This window comes from Lynx rufus, unplaced genomic scaffold (assembly GCF_022079265.1).
Source record: "Lynx rufus isolate CCGP_SWC_20201006 ecotype Redwood Valley unplaced genomic scaffold, mLynRuf1.p SCAF_2, whole genome shotgun sequence".
Taxonomy (NCBI): Eukaryota; Metazoa; Chordata; class Mammalia; order Carnivora; family Felidae; genus Lynx; species Lynx rufus.
The window spans coordinates 206664582-206684750 of NW_025814834.1; the positions used below are offsets into that span (position 1 = coordinate 206664582).

Genomic DNA, 20169 nt, shown 5'->3' on the forward strand with positions numbered 1-20169 from the left:
ACTGGAAATCAATTACAAGAAAACTAGAGAACTTTCAAGAAGTAGATGTATTTCTGGAAACATAATTTTCCAAGACTGAATCATGAAATAAACAAAAGTCCAGGACCTGATAGCTTCATTAGTGAATTCTACCAAAGAAAGATTTAATACCTGTCCTTCTTAAATTCTTCCAAAAAGTAGAAGATGAGAGAATGCTCTCAGTTTTCAAGGCCAGCAAGGATACCACATAAAAAGAAAATTAGAGGCAAGTATCTCTTGTGAACATTGGTGTGGAAACCCTCAACAAAATATTAACAAACCAAATTTCACAGTATGTTAAAAGGAACCTACCCTGTGATCAAGTGGGGTTTATTCTAGGGAAGCAAGGATGATTCATCTGCAAATCAGTCAACATGAAATACCTCATTAATGAAAAGAAGGATAAAATAATATCTCAATGAATGCAGAAAAGCACTTGACAGAGTGTATTATCCATTTATAAGAAAAACTCAATAAAGCGGATAGAGTTGGATCATACTTCAACTTGATAGAGGTCATGTATGACCAGCCCACAGCCAACATTATCATCGATAGTAAAAAGGTAAAAGCTTTTCCCTTTAGATCAGGAACAAGGATGTCAATTGTCACCAATTTTATTCAACATAGTATTTGAAATCCTGGCAAGAGCAGTTAGGCAGGAAAGAGAAATAAAAACATGTCCAAACTGTAAAGGAAGAAGTAAACTATCACTCTTGACACATGACATGATTTTATATGTGGAAAACCCTAAAGGCTTCATCAAATAACTGTTAGAACTTACAAATTTAATTATATTGCAAGGTACAAAATCAATATATAATAAAATCAGTTGATTCCAGGGCTATGAGTTCAAGCCCCATGTTGGGCGTAGAGCTTACTTAAAATCAGTTGCATTTTTATACATCTAGCAACAAACTATCAGAAATTAAAGAAACCATCCCATTTACACTTCCATGAAAAGGAAAATAGAAATAAATTTAACCAATTGGGTAAATGATCTGTGCACTGAAAACTGTAAGATTGATGAAGTTGAAGAAGACACAAAATGAAGGCTATTCCTTGGTAATGAATTGGAAGAATTAGTATCGTCAAAATAATGACATTACTCAAAGCCATCTACAGGTTGAGCGGAACCCCTATCAAAATTGAAATGGCATTTTTCCCAGAAGTAAAAACCAAGCAATCCTAAGATTTGTATGGAACCGCAGAACATTTTCAATAGCCCAAGCAGTCTTGAGAAAGAAAAAAGCTGGAGGCAGCCCTCTTTGTGATTTCAATCTATATTACAAAACTACAATTACCTTGGGTCTCCTGTGTGGCTCAGTCAGTTAAGTGTCTGCCTCTTGACTTCGGCTCAGATCATGGTCTCCGGGTTTGAGCCCTGCTTCAGGCTCTGGGCTGACAGCATGAAGCCTGCTTGGGATTCTCTCCCTCTCTCCCTGTCTCCCCCTCCCTCTCTCTCCCCCTCCCCCCCCCCACTTGCGCTCTTGCTCTCTTCTCTCAAAAATGATAAATCCGTAAATTAAAAAAAAAAAAAAAAGGGGTGAAGGAGCACATGGGTGGCTCAGTCAGTTAAGCATCATGGTTTGTGAGTTTGAGCCCCCTGTCAGGCTCTGTGTGGACAGCTTCGGGTGGGGGTGGGCTGAAGCCTGCTTGGGATTCTGTGCCTCCCTCTCTCTCTCTGCCCCACCCCACTCACACTCTGTCTCTCTCTTTCTCTCAAAAATGAATGAATGTTAAAAAAAAATTAAAAATAATTTTAAAAATTTTTAAATGGTTGAAGAATGAGTGCAGTGGGTGAAGGGAATCAAGAGATCCAAACCTCTGGTTATGAAATAATGAAGTCATGGTTACCTAGAGTTTATAATGTATATAGTGTAACTGTAGTCAATGTTATATTGGAGATTTGTAATATGCCAAGAAAGCAAATCTCAAACATATGATGGCAAAGGGAACCAGCGTTCTTGGACATTTCGCAATGTAATAAAAGTAATATAGTGTTGGGGCGCCTGGGTGGCTCAGTCGGTTAAGCGTCCGACTTCAGCTCAGGTCACGATCTCACGGTCCGTGAGTTCGAGCCCCGCGTGAGGCTCTGGGCTGATGGCTCAGAGCCTGGAGCCTGTTTCCGATTCTGTGTCTCCCTCTCTCTCTGCCCCTCCCCCATTCATGCTCTGTCTCTCTCTGTCCCAAAAATAAATAAACGTTGGAAAAAAAAAAGTAATATAGTGTTGTATATCAATCATTTCAATTTAAAAAAAGATCTAGAACCCACAAATTAATAAGATGATAACGCAGGAACGAGTGTTTTTAAAGAAAATCGAGCAGGGTAAAGGGGGAAATGGCAGGAGGTGGAGTTGGCGGTGTTAGATGGGAAATGGACGGGACACCCATCTTGGTGGAGCACAGAGATCCAGCCTGTGAAGGGAGCTTCAGGCAGAGGGTAAGCCTGATGTGCTTAAGCTGCAGAGTGAGTCATGTGTAGAGATTACTGCAGCGATAGAAACATTCTGTGTCGGTGCCGTATGTTTGATATGGTAGCCACTATTCACATGTGACTGTGGCGGCTGTGGAACTGAATTTTTAATACATTTATATTTAGAGAGCCACATGCAGCCAGCCAGTGACTACCATAGTGGACAGGATGGGTCTAAAGTGAGGTTTCCTCTATTAATGTATAGTGGTATGGAGTGGGGGAGCAAATCCTATCACATTTTATAGTTCATACCAGGGATTTGGGATTTCATTCCAGGTATAGATGTAAGCTACTGGAGAGTTGTAAGCAAGGTCATAGTGTGATATGATTTGTGCTTTAAAAAGGTTGCCATGGCCATGGTCTTTGGAATTCGCAAGGGCAGAACAGGAATAAGGAGGGTCCGTTTAGAGCCTCTTGCATTTATCTCTAAGAGAATGAAGTAGACAGATTGAGGTGTGTTTTGGGAACAGGAGTGTGAAAACTTGCTGTGCATTGGATTTGGAACATTTTTATTATATTAGGGATAGCTCTTAGGTAGATCCTGACCCAGATCTCTGTGCATGTCATTAAGTTGATTGCAGGATTGCTGGAATTAAAGATGAAACTACTTTTTATTTGATGATAGCTACCAAACACATTGTTTTAGGAGGATAAATTTACAAATTAAGCTCTTTAGTTCTTGGGTTCTCCTTTACAAGTTGAACTAAGGCCTTTATTTCCTCATTTTGCTGAGAAAATGAAGTTAATGAGGGTAAATGTCTCTGTGTTCGTGCCTGTTAGTCTCTGTATACAATTGTATCTACAATAGTATCCATTTGGGGCGCCTGGGTGGCTCAGTGGGTTACGCATCTGACTTAGGTTCATGTCAAGATCTCACGGTTCCTGAGTTTCAGCCTCTTAAAGGGTTTGGATCAGTCAGGGCGTAATCTGTTTGGGATTTTTTTCTCTCTGCTCCTCCCTCATGCTCTCTCTTTCAAAATAAATACATTAGAAAAAATGGTATCCAGTTTATCTAAAGCTTTATTGTTTGTTTGGAGTTTCACAACAGTATTTCACAATACAGAGGAGCACTTGCCCTTCCATCCTTCCCTCTCTCAATTGTAAGGAATATTGTCTGAGTGGTTTGACAGTCCCTGTGCTAGGGTCCAGGATAAGCTTAGAGCCTCTTTGAACTTCTGCAAAATCACATCATTGTAAAAGCCCGATAGTAGTAACTCTTGCAGATACTGCTTACTTACATTTATGATGAGCACATTATACAGAAGAGAGTAAGTCCTAGGATACAAACTAACATGTTAAAAGAGCACAAGAAACTCGAGTCTTGATCCTCTGCTTGGTCTGTTATCCCACTGTTGATAAAGCCCCCACACCATCCAAGGCTTGCCCTGCAAGGTTCTGACCATCTCTCTTTCTCTCTCTCTCTCTCCCTCTCTTCTCTTCTCTCCCTCCCTCTCTCTCTCTTTCTGTGTTTGCATTCAGGTGATGAAGGATTCAGTTCCGGAGCTGAATGTGAGTAGTTCTGAAACAGAGGAGGATAAGGAAGAAGCTAAACCAGATGGAGAAAAAGATCCTGATTTTAATCAAGTACGTGTTGAAGCTGCTTTTCATTGTCCTACCTTCGGCTTTTCTGAAAGCAGCCTCTCCCTGCCCCTGGACATATGTCTGTACCCCACGTGGGACGTTGGTTTCTTGGCCTCCTTTTTTGCCCTCTTTTCCTCACTTTTGGTGGCACACAGTAGTGGCCCTGATTTCTCTCAAAATCCCATGAACTGCATTATTCCAGAATTAATGTATTTGTTGCTATTAAGTAACATAGGCTAAGATATGATCAAATCGTTAGCTGGAAAAGAAGACTAAAACGAGACACATATCTTGGTGTGTTGCTTAATCATCGAATCTTTAAGTATGAAAAAATTAACTCCATTTCCCTCATTACAAACAAAATCAACCATGGTCTTAGTAATTGAATTTATAGAAGAGATTTCTGGGTTTCTAATTAAGGTGTTAGTAAAATGACCACATCAGCGTTAGTCTTTCTTATTTCCTTGTGACGAATTTAATGTTTTTCTTTTAAAGTTTCCTGTTTTGTGTGTATTCTGTTATAATGTTCTATCCTGCTTATATTCTGCATGTTCATAGTGACATTGGAGAAAAGGGTATTAAGAACGGGGAATAACTTGGGAATATGGTTGATATAAGGTGTAGATAAGTTTCAGCTTCCCAAAAAGTCAAGACTACTGAGTTCCAGGGTATTCTACAGATACCTTAAATTCATGGAATTTCTCCTTAATTACAATTAGTTGTATCAGCTGAGATAGTTATTTTTATTTGTTTATTTTTTGCTGCTAAAATAGAGTAGCCAAACTATGTTTAACCTTCTCCCTAAAGGAATACAAGTGTTAGACTCTCCATCAGCTACATCTGTTAACAGAGTAGAACTATCTGGACACACTGATACTTAACTTCATTTTCACCATACGAAAGTCAGAAAAGCCCTGTTGGCTGGAATTTTGGTCTCTTGCAGTGAATGTTACTTGTAGTTTTCCACCCGGCACAGAGAGAGATCCACATTTTCCCCTCCTTGTTCCCGCTCCTGAAATGCTGTCAATACCTGTCAGAGAACGGTACCGGGAACTTGGGTCCCACCCTGCTCACCTCGGTTAGCCATTCTGTGAGGCCAGTTTGTGTTTCATTCGGTCCACATCAGAGGGCCCCTTGCTTCAGAAGGAGCCAGACCCATACATTTTACAGGAATGCCGATTTGTTTTGTGTTGTTTCGACAGGACATTGTAAATACCGTGCTTATTTGTATCTTTGTCGATGTAGGTCTTCTGTTTCTTGGGATGGCTTTTGAGATTATCTCTTGATTGGAGTTTGCAGACCTATCTTTGTGGTTAACTCCTAACCGTGTTTGTCATCAACTCTTCTCATGTCCCCATCGCCTCGTAGAATCCATCTTGCAAATCCCACACCCACAAACTAGTTTGTTTGCTCACTTTAGTTGATACATTAAAATTGCATGCTTGTGGAGGGCAGTGAACATCTCGATCCAGACTTAGGACTCTAGTTTCTTTCATTGCTTGGCTGGCAGTACTACATCGTTTTAATGATTGTCTCTTGGAAGTGTGGTTTTCTAATCAGTTGGGAATCTCTTCTTTCCCAAATCTGTTGTCGCTGACTCATTTTCTGAATAAAGAGATAAACTTTGTCAATTAGTTTGTAAAGATAGATATGTAAGTTCATATTGTCTTTAGTTTCTGTTATTTCAAGCTTTGCTCTTCAGCCTGAGTTAATTTCGAAATCTCTTTACATTTTCAAGTGATTTAGAATTTTGGGAAGCCAACGTTTCTGAATGTCTAGTTTTATTCATTGTGGTTATAACCACAGCACTTTCTAAAGAGTGGATGTGGAATTACTCTTCTTAGTTGTGGATGACAGCGGATTTCGTATTTACAAATACGACAGAGAATGCTGGGAAACATCACTTTTTACGCTATAATTTTTTTTTATGTATACATTATAATTTTCTTCTGTCTTCCCTCTCCTTGTTTGGATATTGTCATACTCTAGAATGTTTTAAATATTTTTGACCCTCAAAAAAATGTAGCCTTCCTTTTGAAAAGAGGAGATGGTCCCAGAAGAATGGCAAGCTTTTTCAGACCTTCAGGGTCCTCAGACATTTTCTTTGTAATGTATTACAGTTCAGTACAGATAGCTTCTGTAATTACGGTTTTAAATCCCTGTAATAGGAAATGATGCATCTCTACTTGTCCTTAATGGGGAGCAACAAATCCTCTTTTTTCCCTCTCTAAGCTAGATCAACCCAGTCCCTTTGACTTTGACCTTTTCTACAGTTCAGGTTAATAATGCACCCAGTGTCAGATACCGCTTAGGTAATTGAAAGCCATCTAAAACCAGTGGGCTGGTTTTTGTCACATAGTTGGATTTAGATTCTTTTTTCTTTTTTTTTTTTTTTTTGAAAAAATAATTCTGGGAAAAGCTTTTGGACCCATTTAAAATCAGAGCCATTAAAAAATATATCTTGCCTAATGCCGAGGGATTTGTAATTTGGTTGTGTTTTGTATTTCTAAAGTAAAATTGGATACGTTGTAGATATTTTTATCCTTCCTAATTTGGAGAATTTAGGTCCACCTTCATCTTTCCTTTCTGCGGATGAGATTAAGGAAAATGTTTCATCAACTTTTAAGTTATTATCTTTCAATGTTTTTATTTATTTTGAGAGAGAGCATGTGCACACATGAGCAGGGGAGGGCAGAGGGAAAGAGAGACAGAGACCCAAGCAGCTTCCGCACCGTCAGCACAGAGCCCCAGACGCAGGGCTCGATCTCCGCAACCCTGAGATCATGACTTGAGCCAAAGTCAAGAGTCAGATGCTTAGCCGACTGAGACATCCAGGTGCTCCTCTTTTTCCTTAACTCCACTTGCCACATAACTTAAAAAAAAAAAAAATGTTTTCTAGTGTTTATTTATTTTTGAGAGCCACAGAGCGTGTGTAGGGGAGGGGCAGAGACAGAAGGAGACGCAGAATCGGAAGCAGGCTCCAGGCTCTGAACTGTCAGCACAGAGCCCACCGCAGGGCTTGAACCCACGAACTGTGAGATCCTGACCTGAGCCAAAGTCAGACACTTAACCAACCAGGCGTCCCCCACATAACTTGTTAACGAATGTTAGAACCACCTGTGTATCTCTGTAGCCTCGGGGCTAGAGCGAAACCTGGCTTTGCGTGGAGCCCAGCCAGCAGGTGTCACCCTGAGCCAGTGCTCTTGTCTGCTTGCGTCCCGATCCTTGTCTGCTTTGTAAATCCCTGGATCTCTGTTAGTAATGAGCATGTGGCATCTGTGTCCATAATGGCCCCTGATCCACTCTGCTCATGCGCAGCTAACACTCAGTGACAACTGCCGAAACCAGAGCCAGGGCCTGGGGCTTACCTCATCCACATTTAATTAAAGCAGGGGAAAACTGTCGGAGGAATCTTGTGCCTCTCACTCCTTGGCCTGGTTAACAGAAGACTGTTGACTCTTAGCCTCCTTATGAAGTGTTTATGGGGGTGTCGTAGAAAGAATTTTGGCTCCTCTCATTTTTTTCTTAAGACTGGCGCATTAGGAATTCTGGATCCATATATATGTATGTACGTATGCCTGCGTATTTTGCCCAACTATCTTTCGGTAAATAGTATCTGTCATGCGTTTTCACCCCTAAATACTTAAATCAGGGGTGCCTGGTTGGCTCAGTTTGTTGAGCATCTGACTCTTGATTTCAGCTCAGGCCATAATCCCAGGGTTGTGTGATTGAGCCCTGAGTCGGGCTCCATGCTGAGCATGGAGCCTATTTGTGATTCATATTCATATTCTCTCCCTCTCCCTCTCCCTCTCCCTCTCCCTCTCCCTCTCTCTCTCTCTCTCTCTCTCTCTCTCTCTCCCTCTCTCTCTCTCTCTCTCTCTCTCTCTCTCCCCCCTCCCTCTCCCTCTCCCTCCCTCCCCCCCACCCTCCCCTGCTCCCTTGCTCTCTCTAAAATTTAAAAATACATACATACTTAAAGCAGCATGTAAGTAAGGTAGTGTCCTATTGCCCATACTCAGAATTTTCCAGGTATCCCAAAGATGTAAAATAGTATTTCCTCCTCCAAGCAACCATCAGGGTGTACATTGTATCAGAGCTAGAAGGCCAGTCCTACCGCCTTACCCCCTTTCTTTTCTTCTTTGACCTTTAATGTCGTGTAGATTGTCCCTGATCCTTGATCCAGCTGATGGCCCCCATACATTATTGATTTCAGTTTGTTTCTCTGGTCTCTGTAATTTTTGTACATTGGAAATCGGCTCTCAATGTTTGATTAGATTCAGGTCTAAAATTTTTCACAAAGATCTTTCACAGACAGAGCTCTTTCTTGATCCCATCAAGAGGCACAGTGTGTCCCGTTTTTAGTCAAACCAAGTTGATGTCTTTATTAATACTGTCTTTTCTTTTGAGCGTTTTCAGCTGTTTATACTTAGCTTCCTCGCCTTCTCAAAAGAAATCGTGTAATACAAACATTACGATTCAGGTTGTTTCTGGGTTAAATTTAGTAATCTTAACGTTTTTTAGTTTATCACGTGTGTTTTTCTGAGTGAAGGTTCAAACATACCATTTTGCTTTTAAATGTTCTTATTGTAATTTTTTGAAGAAAACAAAAACAAAAACCTGCTTACGTGCAGTTACTGGTATATCTCACACATCCTCTCTTCCAATTTTATGTGAGCCTACTAAGTAAGGATCTGGTGAGTTTCTACTCATTGTTGACACTGAATTTCAAATGGTTAAGGGACCAGTGAGTAAATTGCTTTTGTCTATCTGATGAACTTTATGAGCATGGGTCACACAGAGTGGATCATCTCAGTGCTTTGTTTGTTCTGGATTTTTATTCTAGAGCAATGGAGGGACGAAGCGGCAAAAGATAACCCATCAGAATTACATAGCCTATCAAAAGCAAGTCATTCGGCGCAGTATGCGACATAGAAAAGTCCGTGGTGAGAAAGCACTTCTTGTTTCTGCTAATCAGACACTAAAAGAATTGAAAATTCAGGTGAGGAAAATACAATGTTGGTTTAGAAGGGACCTTCCTGCGTTCCTGCTTTGCCCTGTGTTTATGTATGTCTCTGTTTTCTTTCAGGGTCGATCCTCCTGGTATTAATCCGTTGAGAGGGGGGTTTCTTTTGATTCTAGAATAACGCCTGAATAAATTGAATAATTGAATAATATATTCATTAAATTGAATAATAAATTTCAATAAATTGAAATAACTCTTTTAAAAAGTTTTCAAAATAGCCGAGGTTTGAAAAAAAAAAAAAAGTTTTAAAAATAGCCGAGATCTGGTGCACCTGGCTCGCTCAGTTGGTGGAACATGGTAACTCTTGATCTCGGGCCATGAGTTCAAGCCCCCGTGTTGGGCATAGAGATGACTTAAAAATAAGTTAAAATTTTTAAGAAGCCACACAAAATAGCCAAGAATCTTTCTTTCTGTGAAGGTGAAAGTGGTTTGGATTCTGAAACCGTGGGCAAGTTCTGAGTAGCTTATGGGAAACACTGAGAGCCCTATAATGTGCCGAACGCGGAGGTTGTTCAGGGGTAATTGTTCCCTCACTTTACTGTGCTGTATGTTTTCCTTTGACCACTTAATAAGTATTTGAGCCGGTTACCAGGATCTGCTGTGAAACTTAAGGGGAAATAAAAGGCAGCTACTGCATCGTTCATTCACTTGGGTGAGCCTGGAATTTTTTTACCACAATATTTTTGGTGTCAGATAAGTCTACTTGATAGAATTTTAAAGTTACCTCTCTGTATAGAGTGATGTTTTCCAAATGGGTTTTTAAAGATTTGTTTTAGATTGTTTTCCTCTCCGTCTCACTCCCTCGTGCCCCTCTCCCAAAAGCAAGCATTGTTGAGTGAATGCAGTGTAGGCATTTTGAAAATCCTAGATGATTTTGTTATTTCTTCGTATCAATACTAAAATACTGTAAATGAGTGGTATGTCCCAAAATCTAGGCAAGAGGCTCTGATAAGTTCAAGATGCCCGTGAAAAAAAAGAAAAAAAAAGAAATCTGGCCCCTAATCGGTTTCAGACACTGATATATATCCAGAAAGTCGACCAAATTTCCCTCTTTGCTGCTTTCATGTGGCATAGTTTACTGGTTCTGCATTTTTTCTTGCTGCTGATATTTATCATTGTAATTGAGGCAAAAATACAGGCTTCCTTTGAGGGTGTTATATGTTCCAGATTGTCCTGGGAACAGTATTTCCCTTAGTTGAACCCATGGCTCTGAAAATAAACGTGTTGGCATAATATCTTTACTCTGTTATTGTACCTTTTACATCTGAGAAAGCCTGTTTCTGTCACCGGCTTTTTGCCTGTCAGTGGTAAACCTCGAACATTCAAAACCTTTAAATTACAAAAAGAGCCCCTGTGGATAAAGACATTTAAAAAGCCTGTGCTGCTTTTATTATGGACTACCATTTTTGAAGAACAAATCAAAAGTCAGCAGAAATAACCTCTGTTTAGGAACATGTTACCTGCACGGAGGAGCTGTTAGAAGCCAGCAGCAGTTCAGATGAAACCCCCAACGTGCTCTTCTCCGGTGGGTCCTTTGCAGTGTCCTTCCTCCCCCACCCGGGCTTTGAAGCCGCCGTGATCCAGAGTCAAAGGAAAGGGCAGTGAAATGTAATTTCCCCTTGCTGCTCAGTGGTGGTAGCTTTGAAAGCCTCCACTAGATGTGACCTTTTGCCTGGCAGCCTGGCCAGCGTTGGGGTTTGTGGTGGGCACGAGTGTGGCCCTCAGTTAGTGGTGGTGGGTGTTTTGTTTTGTTTTTAAAGTATGCAATGCCTCTTTTACGTTCGATGGAGCCTTTCCTCATGGAGAGAGTACATTTCCAAGTTAATAGGATGGCATCATTTGTAAAAGTGTAAATGTTTTATTCTAGACATCCGCATTTAGTGTGGCTTAAAACCTTAAGAAGTTTGTCTTGCCTGATGATTAATTCAGCCACCTCTGATACTGTAAAGTAAATGGAATTACAGTTGGTTCATCTCCCTTTGCAGAAGATGTTCGGTGTTCGGTTGTGTTATTTCATTTTCCCGCAGACACGTTTTGAGCAGTCGCGCTGCCTGCCTTAGTAAGGAGGAAACGGTGGTGCCGAGGATGGATGGCTGCCAGGTGAAGCCATCGCCCCTGCGTTTCCTTTAGGCCACACACCCTTGCGTCGTAGCAAGGAGCGCAGGGTGGCTTCCCCTTAGGACAGGGTTTGTTCCCCTTAGGACAGCATATGGTTGTTCCTCGTACGCTCCATAGATTAGGGATGCTGCACCTGTTTAATATATGTTATATTTTAATGTTTATTCATTTTTGAGAGAGAGCACAAATAGGGAAGGGGCAGAGAGAGAGATGGAGACACAGAATCCAAAGCAGGCTCCGGGCTCTGAGCTGTCAGCACAGAGCCTGACGCAGGGCTCAAACTCAAGAGCTGCGAGATCATGACCTGAGCTGAGACACCTGAGCCACCGAGCTACCCAGGCATCCTGCACCTATATACTATTAAATTATACTCAGGCATTTTTACGGCTTGTGCATTATTGTGCCAAAGGCCTCCGTGCCCTTGATTGGCTTATTCCCTTCTTCTGAAGTAGAGTGTGCTCTTTTCACTAGCAAACACTTGCTCATCTTTCATGGCACCTCCTACAAACCTGCCTTGGCCTCCAGCTGTAGAACCGACTCTTCTTGTCCTCCATGCTCCCCAGATCTGACATGTACCTCCTGCCACCAGCCCCGCCATGTTCTGCCCTCACTCTCTGAACGCCTCCCATGTGGGGTTCCTCACTCAATGTTTGTTATTTCCCGCACTGAACGAAGCATTTGACTCATGGTGGCTTCTTCATAAAAGCTTCATTCGTTGTTAAGTGTCCTTGGCCATGTGCTCAATACATAAAGTCCTGAGCATCCACCCCTCAGTGAGGGTGCTCGTGTCTGGATGTGTTTGCTTTGTCCAACCTCACGGGGCTGGTGCAGAGTTGCTCAGTATTCTGGGATACCAGCAGGCGTTCCTACAGTCGAGCAGCTGTAATGTTGCCCACATTAAGTTCGTAATGGACACCTCCATTGTAACTCTGCTTTCTTCCTCCCGATTCCTCTTCGGTAACCTGGTTACCTCTGCCTGATTCCTATGTGCCGGGCTGGCTTCGGTAGAAGTGACCTATTAGTACTTCTTACAAGAAATAGGCTTATTGATTTAAAGGCAGTTGATTGATGATGTCAGTGCATGTTAGCCACAGAACCATCTGTGTTGTCTTTTTTTTTTTTGTTTATTTGAGGGAGAGAGAGGGAGACAGAAAGAAGCCCAAGCAGGCTCCACGTTGGCAATGCAGAGCCCGACACGGGGCTCAGACTGACCAACCATGAGATCGTGACCTGAGCCTAAGTCGAGAGTTGGATGCTTAACCGACTGAGCCACTCAGGCACCCCACAGCCACCTGTTTCTCAGAAGCTTGTGTCCTTTTGAGAAGTCCAGTTAAGATTCAGGCCTAACATGGAGGAGGCCCGTGTTGTTATCCTTGTTCCTAATTTTCTGTATGCCATAATTAAAATCACTTTTCCAGTCACAGTTTTCTTGTCTTGGAAAGCTCTTGGGCCCTATTATACACACGATTGTCTCAGGGCTTCTTCATCTTTCCAGATTCAGAGAGTAGAGTAGCGTGCATGTGAAGGTTAGGATGGTTTTCCCTTACCATCGTTGATACTGGTAATAAACATACATATAATAAAACATTCACTTGAGTATGTAAGTAAGCTATGAAGCATAATAAAACGGATACTCTTGAATGCACCCTCCAAGTTACAAATTAGAACATATCATTGAAGGTGCCCATGTGCTCCTGTCCAAGGCCAAAACTTCTTACCTGCCCACTGGTAATTACTACCCAGAAATGATTAAAAAAAAAAAAAAAAAAAGAAGACATTTTTGTGAATTTGAAAAAATGTTTAAGTATTATGCATAGTAGTCTTTCTGAACTTATTTAATGTTTTAATTTTTTTTTTTTTTTTTTAATTTTAGAGCGAAAGTTGGGGATGCACACAGGGCGTGGGGGGAGAATCCCAGGCAGGCTCCACGCTCTGCGCAGAGCCTGATGTGGGGCTTCATCTCACAACCCTGGTTATCATGACCTGAGCTGAAATCGAGAGTCAGACATTCAACCAACTGAGCCATCCAGGGGCCTCTGAATGTACTTAATTTTTTAATGATTGGCTAGAATTATGAAGGGGTCCCTTCCCTTAAGAAATTCATATTTTGGTTCCTAGAGGCAAGACTATCTAAGAATATACAGCAGTCCCAAGGGTGAATTATGTAGTCCAGGCTTGCTAAAGAAATTAGGACAGAAGGAAGAATCCAGATGGCCTGCTGGTTAATTTAAAGATGGTCTTAGGAAAGAATTTTGACTTGACTGTTAAAAAGACAGGTGACCTGGGCATGAGGCGAGTGACTGTCACGTCCTGGCTGAGGCCTTAAAACCAGAGGAGCTACCGGCCTGGTCCACCTGCTCCTTTGATTTCCCCACACCCCCTCTCTCAGGGAGGCGGCAATGCGCAGAACAAAAGGGTCCGTGGGTATAATTGTTCTCTACCAGGCTTCCTAAGGATGTTCTCAGATAGGCTAGGACTCTAGTCTTCGTAGGAGTGGAGCCCGTGGGCTGATTGCAAGGAGTAATATCTTTTGTACTCTGAGGACTTTTGTTTGTTTGTTTGTTTGTTTGTTTAAAGTATCCATGTATTCATTTATTCCAGTAGGGTGTAAGTCTCAGTATTATTTGCCTCATACACGCTTTCTTTTATATTGGCACAGATCATGCACGCGTTTTCAGTTGCTCCTTTTGACCAGAATCTGTCAATTGATGGAAAGATTTTAAGTGATGACTGTGCCACCCTCGGCACGCTTGGCGTCATTCCCGAATCTGTGATTTTGTTAAAGGTAGGTAACGGCTCCTTACGTAAGGAATTCTAGAAAACTTTGATGACCTGTCCCCCACAAGCGACAGTGGTGAAGATCGCCTCTGGTCCTCGGGAGGCTGTGCCAGTAAGCGACTGGCCTCCAGACGCTCCCACTCTGGCTCAGCTGCACAAGACTGAGTGGAGATTAGAACATCGCTGGTTCTTGTGGGGTTTTCATCATTTTTGTTAAAAATAATATAGATTTAAGCCTCCACCCAGACTTCTGGATCAGCAGAATTACTTAACCATACTTGTATTAAACCATCCCCTCATTTCCTCTTGGCTCAAAAGTACCAGCCACTCAAGCAGGGAGGCAAATGTAACACATGAGGCTCGGCCACGATGGTCTAAATGCTTCTGGTTGACTTGGGATTTTTGTCCAGGGCATGGAAATTGGCTTCAGGTACAGTAGATAGGAGAGGTGGAAAGTGTTTTGCAAAGGCAGGGTCCTGAAGAGTCCTTGAACTGCCTCATTAGCCCAGTTCTGTCCTTACCCTCCTCTAACGGGTGGGTTTTGTCCCTTCCCTTTGCCTCTTTGGTTTCTTAGTGGCCAGAATCATCCCCACTGTGGCAAACAACCACTGCGTCACCCGGTAGAGTATTTGTATTTGTTCACTATTTTGAACTGTGAGACACATGCTTGTATCTGGAGCCTCAGTCCTGGTGAGATACAGTTGGGCCCTGGAAATGAAGGAGCAGGCCCATAATACCCACTCCTCCACGCACTCCTACCGCCTGCCCATTCCCTGTTTCCTTTTTGCTTTTCTTTCAACTGTAGGTTCTGTGGAATTATTCTGAAAACCTAGAATTGCCGAGCCCTTAAGGACCCTAGGTCTAAAACCCTTGAAATGGCCCATGTTATCAGAGGACTTGTACCTTGGACGATCAGCTAGAGTCTATGCTAGCCATCAGCCTCAGGGCTGGCTTCTGTCCTGAAAGGGGAATGGGCGATTTCTTCCTGCTGCCGAGGAGGAACAAAAATGTCTTTCTCAGCTAACTTATTTTTTGGAGGACCAGTCTGACCTGGTTTCTACCAGCTCCCTGTCACCGTCACCACTGGCATCCTAACTCACATTCATTCATTTTGTGCTTAGTAACCGCAGGGGAATAGATGTCCACATCGGAAGGTGTTTTTAAGAGCAGTTAACCAGTGTCACATGTAATGTATGGTTTGGGGGTGATGAGTGTAGACCCATCATTGTAGGCGGGGACATCCTTTGTTAGTCCTGGACATGGCCGCCTCTCTATACCGGACAGCGCTTGTATCTGTGTCCTGTAGCAAAACACCGGTCGACATGTGGACCCGCCTTCCCTGTGGTGAGGATGTGCCCTGGTTTTCACTTGTCTTCGTTGGTTTTTCTAGGCCGATGAACCGATTGCAGATTATGCTGCAATGGATGATGTCATGCAAGGTAAAGACACATTTGTTTTAGGAATTTAAGTTGCTAGAAGGAGAGGTGATTACACCTGGTGAAGTTTCCATCTAACAGTGCTTTTACTCTTCACTTTGAAAAGGTTTTACGTGTTGTTAGGGTGGAATCTTACACTCTTTCTCCTGGAAGATCATAGAGAAGGGCGGGTGCAAAAATGGGGCAAATGGAAAGCTGAGAACAGAGTAGTAATGATTTAGCTGAGCTGAGGAAACTGAAACACAGGTAAGCCTGGCAATAGAAAAGGTCAACCAGAAGCAAAGTTAATTCTGATTGTAGAGCCTCAGACAGATGCACAGGAGACCCCAGGCATTTTCGACAGTGGGAGTGAGGTCAGAGCCTGAGAAGAGGAAACTACGTAAGAAGCAGTAAGACGGCGCAAGCCCCTCCTCTGGATCCTTCCCCACCGGAACGTCACGTGAGCAATGAGGATGTGTTTCTCAGCTCTTTGAAGGCGAGAATGAGGCTGTTACATGGCAGACAGGGAGAACACCCCTGTCTTTGTTCAGATGCTGGCAGCTGCCTCTGCCTCCTACACAGGAGTGATGAGCTAAATCGCACTCGGGACACTGGCCAATTCAAAAAATCACCTACAGATAGGTATTTTTTTTAAGTGCTTCATCTCCCAGTAACCCTTCAGTGAGGCCCACCAGTGTCCACTGACCAGTCCTCATACTTCACTAGGGATAGATGGGCACCTCCAGACCAGACATTGGAGGAGTGAGGGTCTGGAACGAAACAGTGTCCATGAAGAGCCTCAAGAAAGGAAGCTAAATGAAGCAGTCCATGCAGGAAGCAGAAGAAAGCTCAAAAATTAACTATAAATAATACAGAGAGACCATATAGCTAGGGACTATATAAGAGAAACGTTGAGAGGACAGAAAGGGTTTCATGAAAATCTAGAATGATCGTACCAAGGATCCGATGCAGTAAGTGAAATTCTAGGGACTCGTGAATCTAAAAGCATCCAGAGATACGGGAGGAAAACAGATCCCCTTCATAGGATAAAGAGTCAGAAAGACCAGTGGATGGAGCTGTGCCCACAGGATTCTGAGGAAAAGTGAGTTCTGATCCAGAATTCCACAACTAGACAGATTTTGTTCTTCCCTCACATTTGAGGCCCCCAAATATTTCTCTCTCAAATATCGTTTGCCAATACACTGTGGACGGGTGTGTTCTTCATAAACAAGAGTGCAAGTCAAGAACGAAGTCGGTGGTGGAACCAAAACCTAGGGATCCAACAGAGGAAGACAGCCCTAGAAGACGGGAAACCCCAGAAGAGAAGCCCTGCGATCAGCGGCGAGCACCCCCCAGTCCAGATCGGAGCAGGGAACACAGCTCCGGCAGAGCGTGTCCACGGGGAAGAGTGGAAGTGATGGAGGGCTGTCTTGAGGCTTACAGGCCTTCCAGCGTCTGTATGCAGCAATTACCGCCCCCAGAAAGGTAAAGTCATACCAGACAGGAAGTATGACCAAGGTGCACTGAGGGATTCAACCGTGAGCACTTGTTAACGGAGTGAAAGGTGACGTGAACACTGGACACTGACTTGACTGGCTTCACAACAAAAAAATACCATGTCAGGCGGGGACTTGGGTTAGGGGGGCAGGTGGTAGACCAACTAAATCTTTAGTGTTCATTGAGGAAGTTGTTAGATATTATTTATCTAATGTTACGAAATAATAATACAGTTGACCTTGAACAACATGGGTCTGAACTGTGCCAGGTCCACTCCCACATGGGCATTTTTAAATAAGTGTATGTGCAGCACCATAAGTGTATTTTCTCTGCTTTATGATTTTCTTAATATTTTTTCTCTAGCTTACTTGATTGTAAGAATGCAGTGTATAATGCATATAACATACAAAATATGTGTCGAGTGACTGTTTTGGGTGAAGCTGTCAACAGAAAGCCGTTAGTAGTTTTGGGGAGAGTGCAGAGCTCTGTGTAGATTTTCGGTCATGCTGTGGGTCAGTGCCCCTAACCCCTAGTTGTTTAAGGGTCAACCGAATCAGCCTATCATCTGGAAATAGAGACCAGGAGAAAAGGCTACATGAGTCTGAAGGGGTTGCTTCTCGAGTGTGGGAATGGAGGGAAGGTGAGAGAGACACAGCATCTCTCCAAGGGCATCTGTCCCACGGTTTTCTCCAGGCCCCCCCTGGAGTCCTGCAAAACTTGGCTCTAGCTACAGCCATTGTTCTACTGTATTTGACTTGTGTGTTGCTTTGATAAAAGTAAAAACAAAGAGAAAGATCATCATCTGATTATTCTCACCCAAAATTTCAAAGGTAATCGTTATGGGTGAGTAAAGTAATTAGAAGTTATTTATAAACTTTTTTTTGTCTTTAGGCATTGCAATAATTTAGGCATTCTTGTCTGTCACGACAGTGTTTTCATTTTGGAATTCTTTTTTCTCTCTCTTTTTTTCTAGTGTGTATGCCAGAAGAAGGGTTCAAAGGTAAGTTACATTTGTCATGTTTTGTTCATGAATGTCAGAGTCATACTGTAATTTTCTCTTAAAGCGAAGGCTGTAATTTGATTTTAAAATTTAATCCAATATAGTCTCATGACTGAAATTAATTTTAGTTAAATGCATTTTTTATTCGGGCTTCTTCATTATCTTTTTCAGCACTCGGGCCTCAGCTACGGCCTGTGTGTTCAAAGTCTGTGGTGCCAGATGTCCATTTTGCTTTCTCTTTCTCATTTGGAGGGGCGGGTGGGTGGGAAGGTTGGGGGGTTAGCTGACGGCATTTATATTTACCTTTCCCCGTTCCTCCTCTCAGTCCCGCCTTGGAGCAAAACATTTCGTGTGTAACTGATGAGAATTAGAGGGAAGGAATTTGCTGAATTATATCCAGTTCAGTGAAAAGGTTTCATTCATCCATTTAGAATTCAGGCCTTTCTTGGATTACGACTTTGGATGGAGACACAGCGGTGTCTTGCCACATCATGGCCGCTATTAGTTGTGTATACCGGTAGTATTCATTAATTCATCAAATACAGATCTTTGATATTTACAGATTGAGCCTTTGCCCTTCTGATTCCTTTTGGCCTACTCCAGAGGTCCGTGGCAGCTTGTGATTTTTTTTTTTGCCTCGGAGTGAGTTTAATCAAACACCAGGGGTCCTTTGCTGAAACAAATAAGTGAGCAAAGCCACTGGCCTTAGTAAAGCCTTTCTGTCAATGCAGCTTTGTTGTCTACACGTTACTACACAAAGAAGTGGTCAAAACAAAACAAAGCAAAAAATGTCTTTATGAGAAATGGCCATCAAATGAAAGCATCAATAAAATGTGATTAACTTGTGCGAAGATCCCGCGTAGGAAACACATGGCTTTCAACTGAAACGTGGTTTAGCGGAAAGCCTGGAGTCTGCTGCTCTGTTCTTACCCTTCACCATCCAGGGGCTGCTGTGCTCACTCATTAAATTGGATACTCCCTGGTGATGATGCGTTCTTGGCAAATGGAATACCTGAACTCTTCATTTTCAGTTCACAGCTCTACCTCCACATGTGTTTCTTTTCCCAGGTACTGGTCTACTTGGACATTAATCTTTTGGACACTTGCTGACTTCTGAGAAATGACCAGAAGGGAAGAGAGACGTTTGACATATGTTAGGGCATTAACGAAACGATGGATTTAAGAATTAAACCATTCTGTGACTCTTCCAAAAGGCAGAAAACTATTCTGAAGTGACTGTCCCAAATGCCTTATGTCAAATAAAGCAGATTGCACTGACGGACATCAGACTTGAAGGAAATGTTTCAAATTTTATATTTAAGAGAGGGTGGCGGGCGGGCGGGGCAAGTAAAGACGGAACCGGTTTAGTAGCAGTAACAGTAAATCATGTTTACATATGAGATTTATAGTCACGGGAGGGAATAAAGTTCTGTTATATTTCCCTGCTCGCACTTCATACCAGATGCATTGGTCCATAAAGGATTTGTATCACAGTAGATGGGACAACATTCTGCTCTGAACTAAAAAGTAATTCTTTAGAGACATAACCTGCTTACCAATACCTGTCTTTGATTCATATTTTACTTTGAATAAAGCATGAAAGTGAAGAAACTTGCCTTAATTGTGGAAAAGTGTCTTCGGATTGTCCTCCTCTGTGTCGGCTCCCACACTACCCGCTGCCCCCTGGTCTCTCTTAGTGTCGGGTCAGGGAGGAGGCACCTCCGTGTCTCCTGCAGTGAGCGAGGGATTGGGTCTCAGTTTTGGCTTCAGTGCCCTGGCTTTCGTGCACACAGAAAGGATGGCAAATGTTTGTTACCTGTGATAGCACCTTCCTCCAATCTTGCCGTCATTCAGAATTTGGGAAATCAAGTACTTCTTGCACTTTAGAAAACTCTGACCACACCCTATCAGAAGAGTAAAGTACCATTTGGATAACGCAAGGTTTTTATAGAAATGTGTTCTTTCCGTTCTCCAAGTCTACTGTTTGTTTCTTGGATCTCGCTTCTCTTTTTGAAAGCATTCTTCCTGAAATGCCCAGAAAGGGCATTTAGATCATTTTGTTTAAACAAGACAAAAAAACCATATGGATGGGATGTGTCGTTTCATCCATTTCCGGATTACTGTTATTAACTCATAACCAAAACAACATTCTTAAGAATATTGAGGGGTTTTAAAATGGGACTTAAGACAAGTTGGTTTCGCTGTTTTCTGTTGAGTTGTGTATGTGCATGTTCGGGGCCAAGATGCTGACTCCTGCGTGTCTCTC

The 20169-nt window shown here is 42.5% G+C and overlaps 1 protein-coding gene across 6 annotated transcripts in view; it reads left to right on the forward strand.

Annotated features, from left to right (window-relative positions):
• The window catches only part of USP48 (ubiquitin specific peptidase 48), a 91675-nt gene extending 72156 nt beyond the window's left edge, over nt 1-19519 (forward strand). For 5 of the 6 annotated variants that reach the window (XM_047082879.1, XM_047082880.1, XM_047082883.1 and 2 more), the window contains 6 exons: nt 3971-4075; nt 8916-9071; nt 13873-13998; nt 15382-15430; nt 17877-17903; nt 18972-19519. In XM_047082879.1, coding sequence (XP_046938835.1) covers nt 3971-4075; nt 8916-9071; nt 13873-13998; nt 15382-15430; nt 17877-17903; nt 18972-18994 — 486 coding nt within the window. In that variant the 3' untranslated portion in view covers nt 18995-19519. The remainder of the gene's footprint in view (nt 1-3970; nt 4076-8915; nt 9072-13872; nt 13999-15381; nt 15431-17876; nt 17904-18971) is intronic. The other variant, XM_047082881.1, reaches the window with a different exon arrangement.
• Nucleotides 19520-20169: the final 650 nt, after the last annotated feature.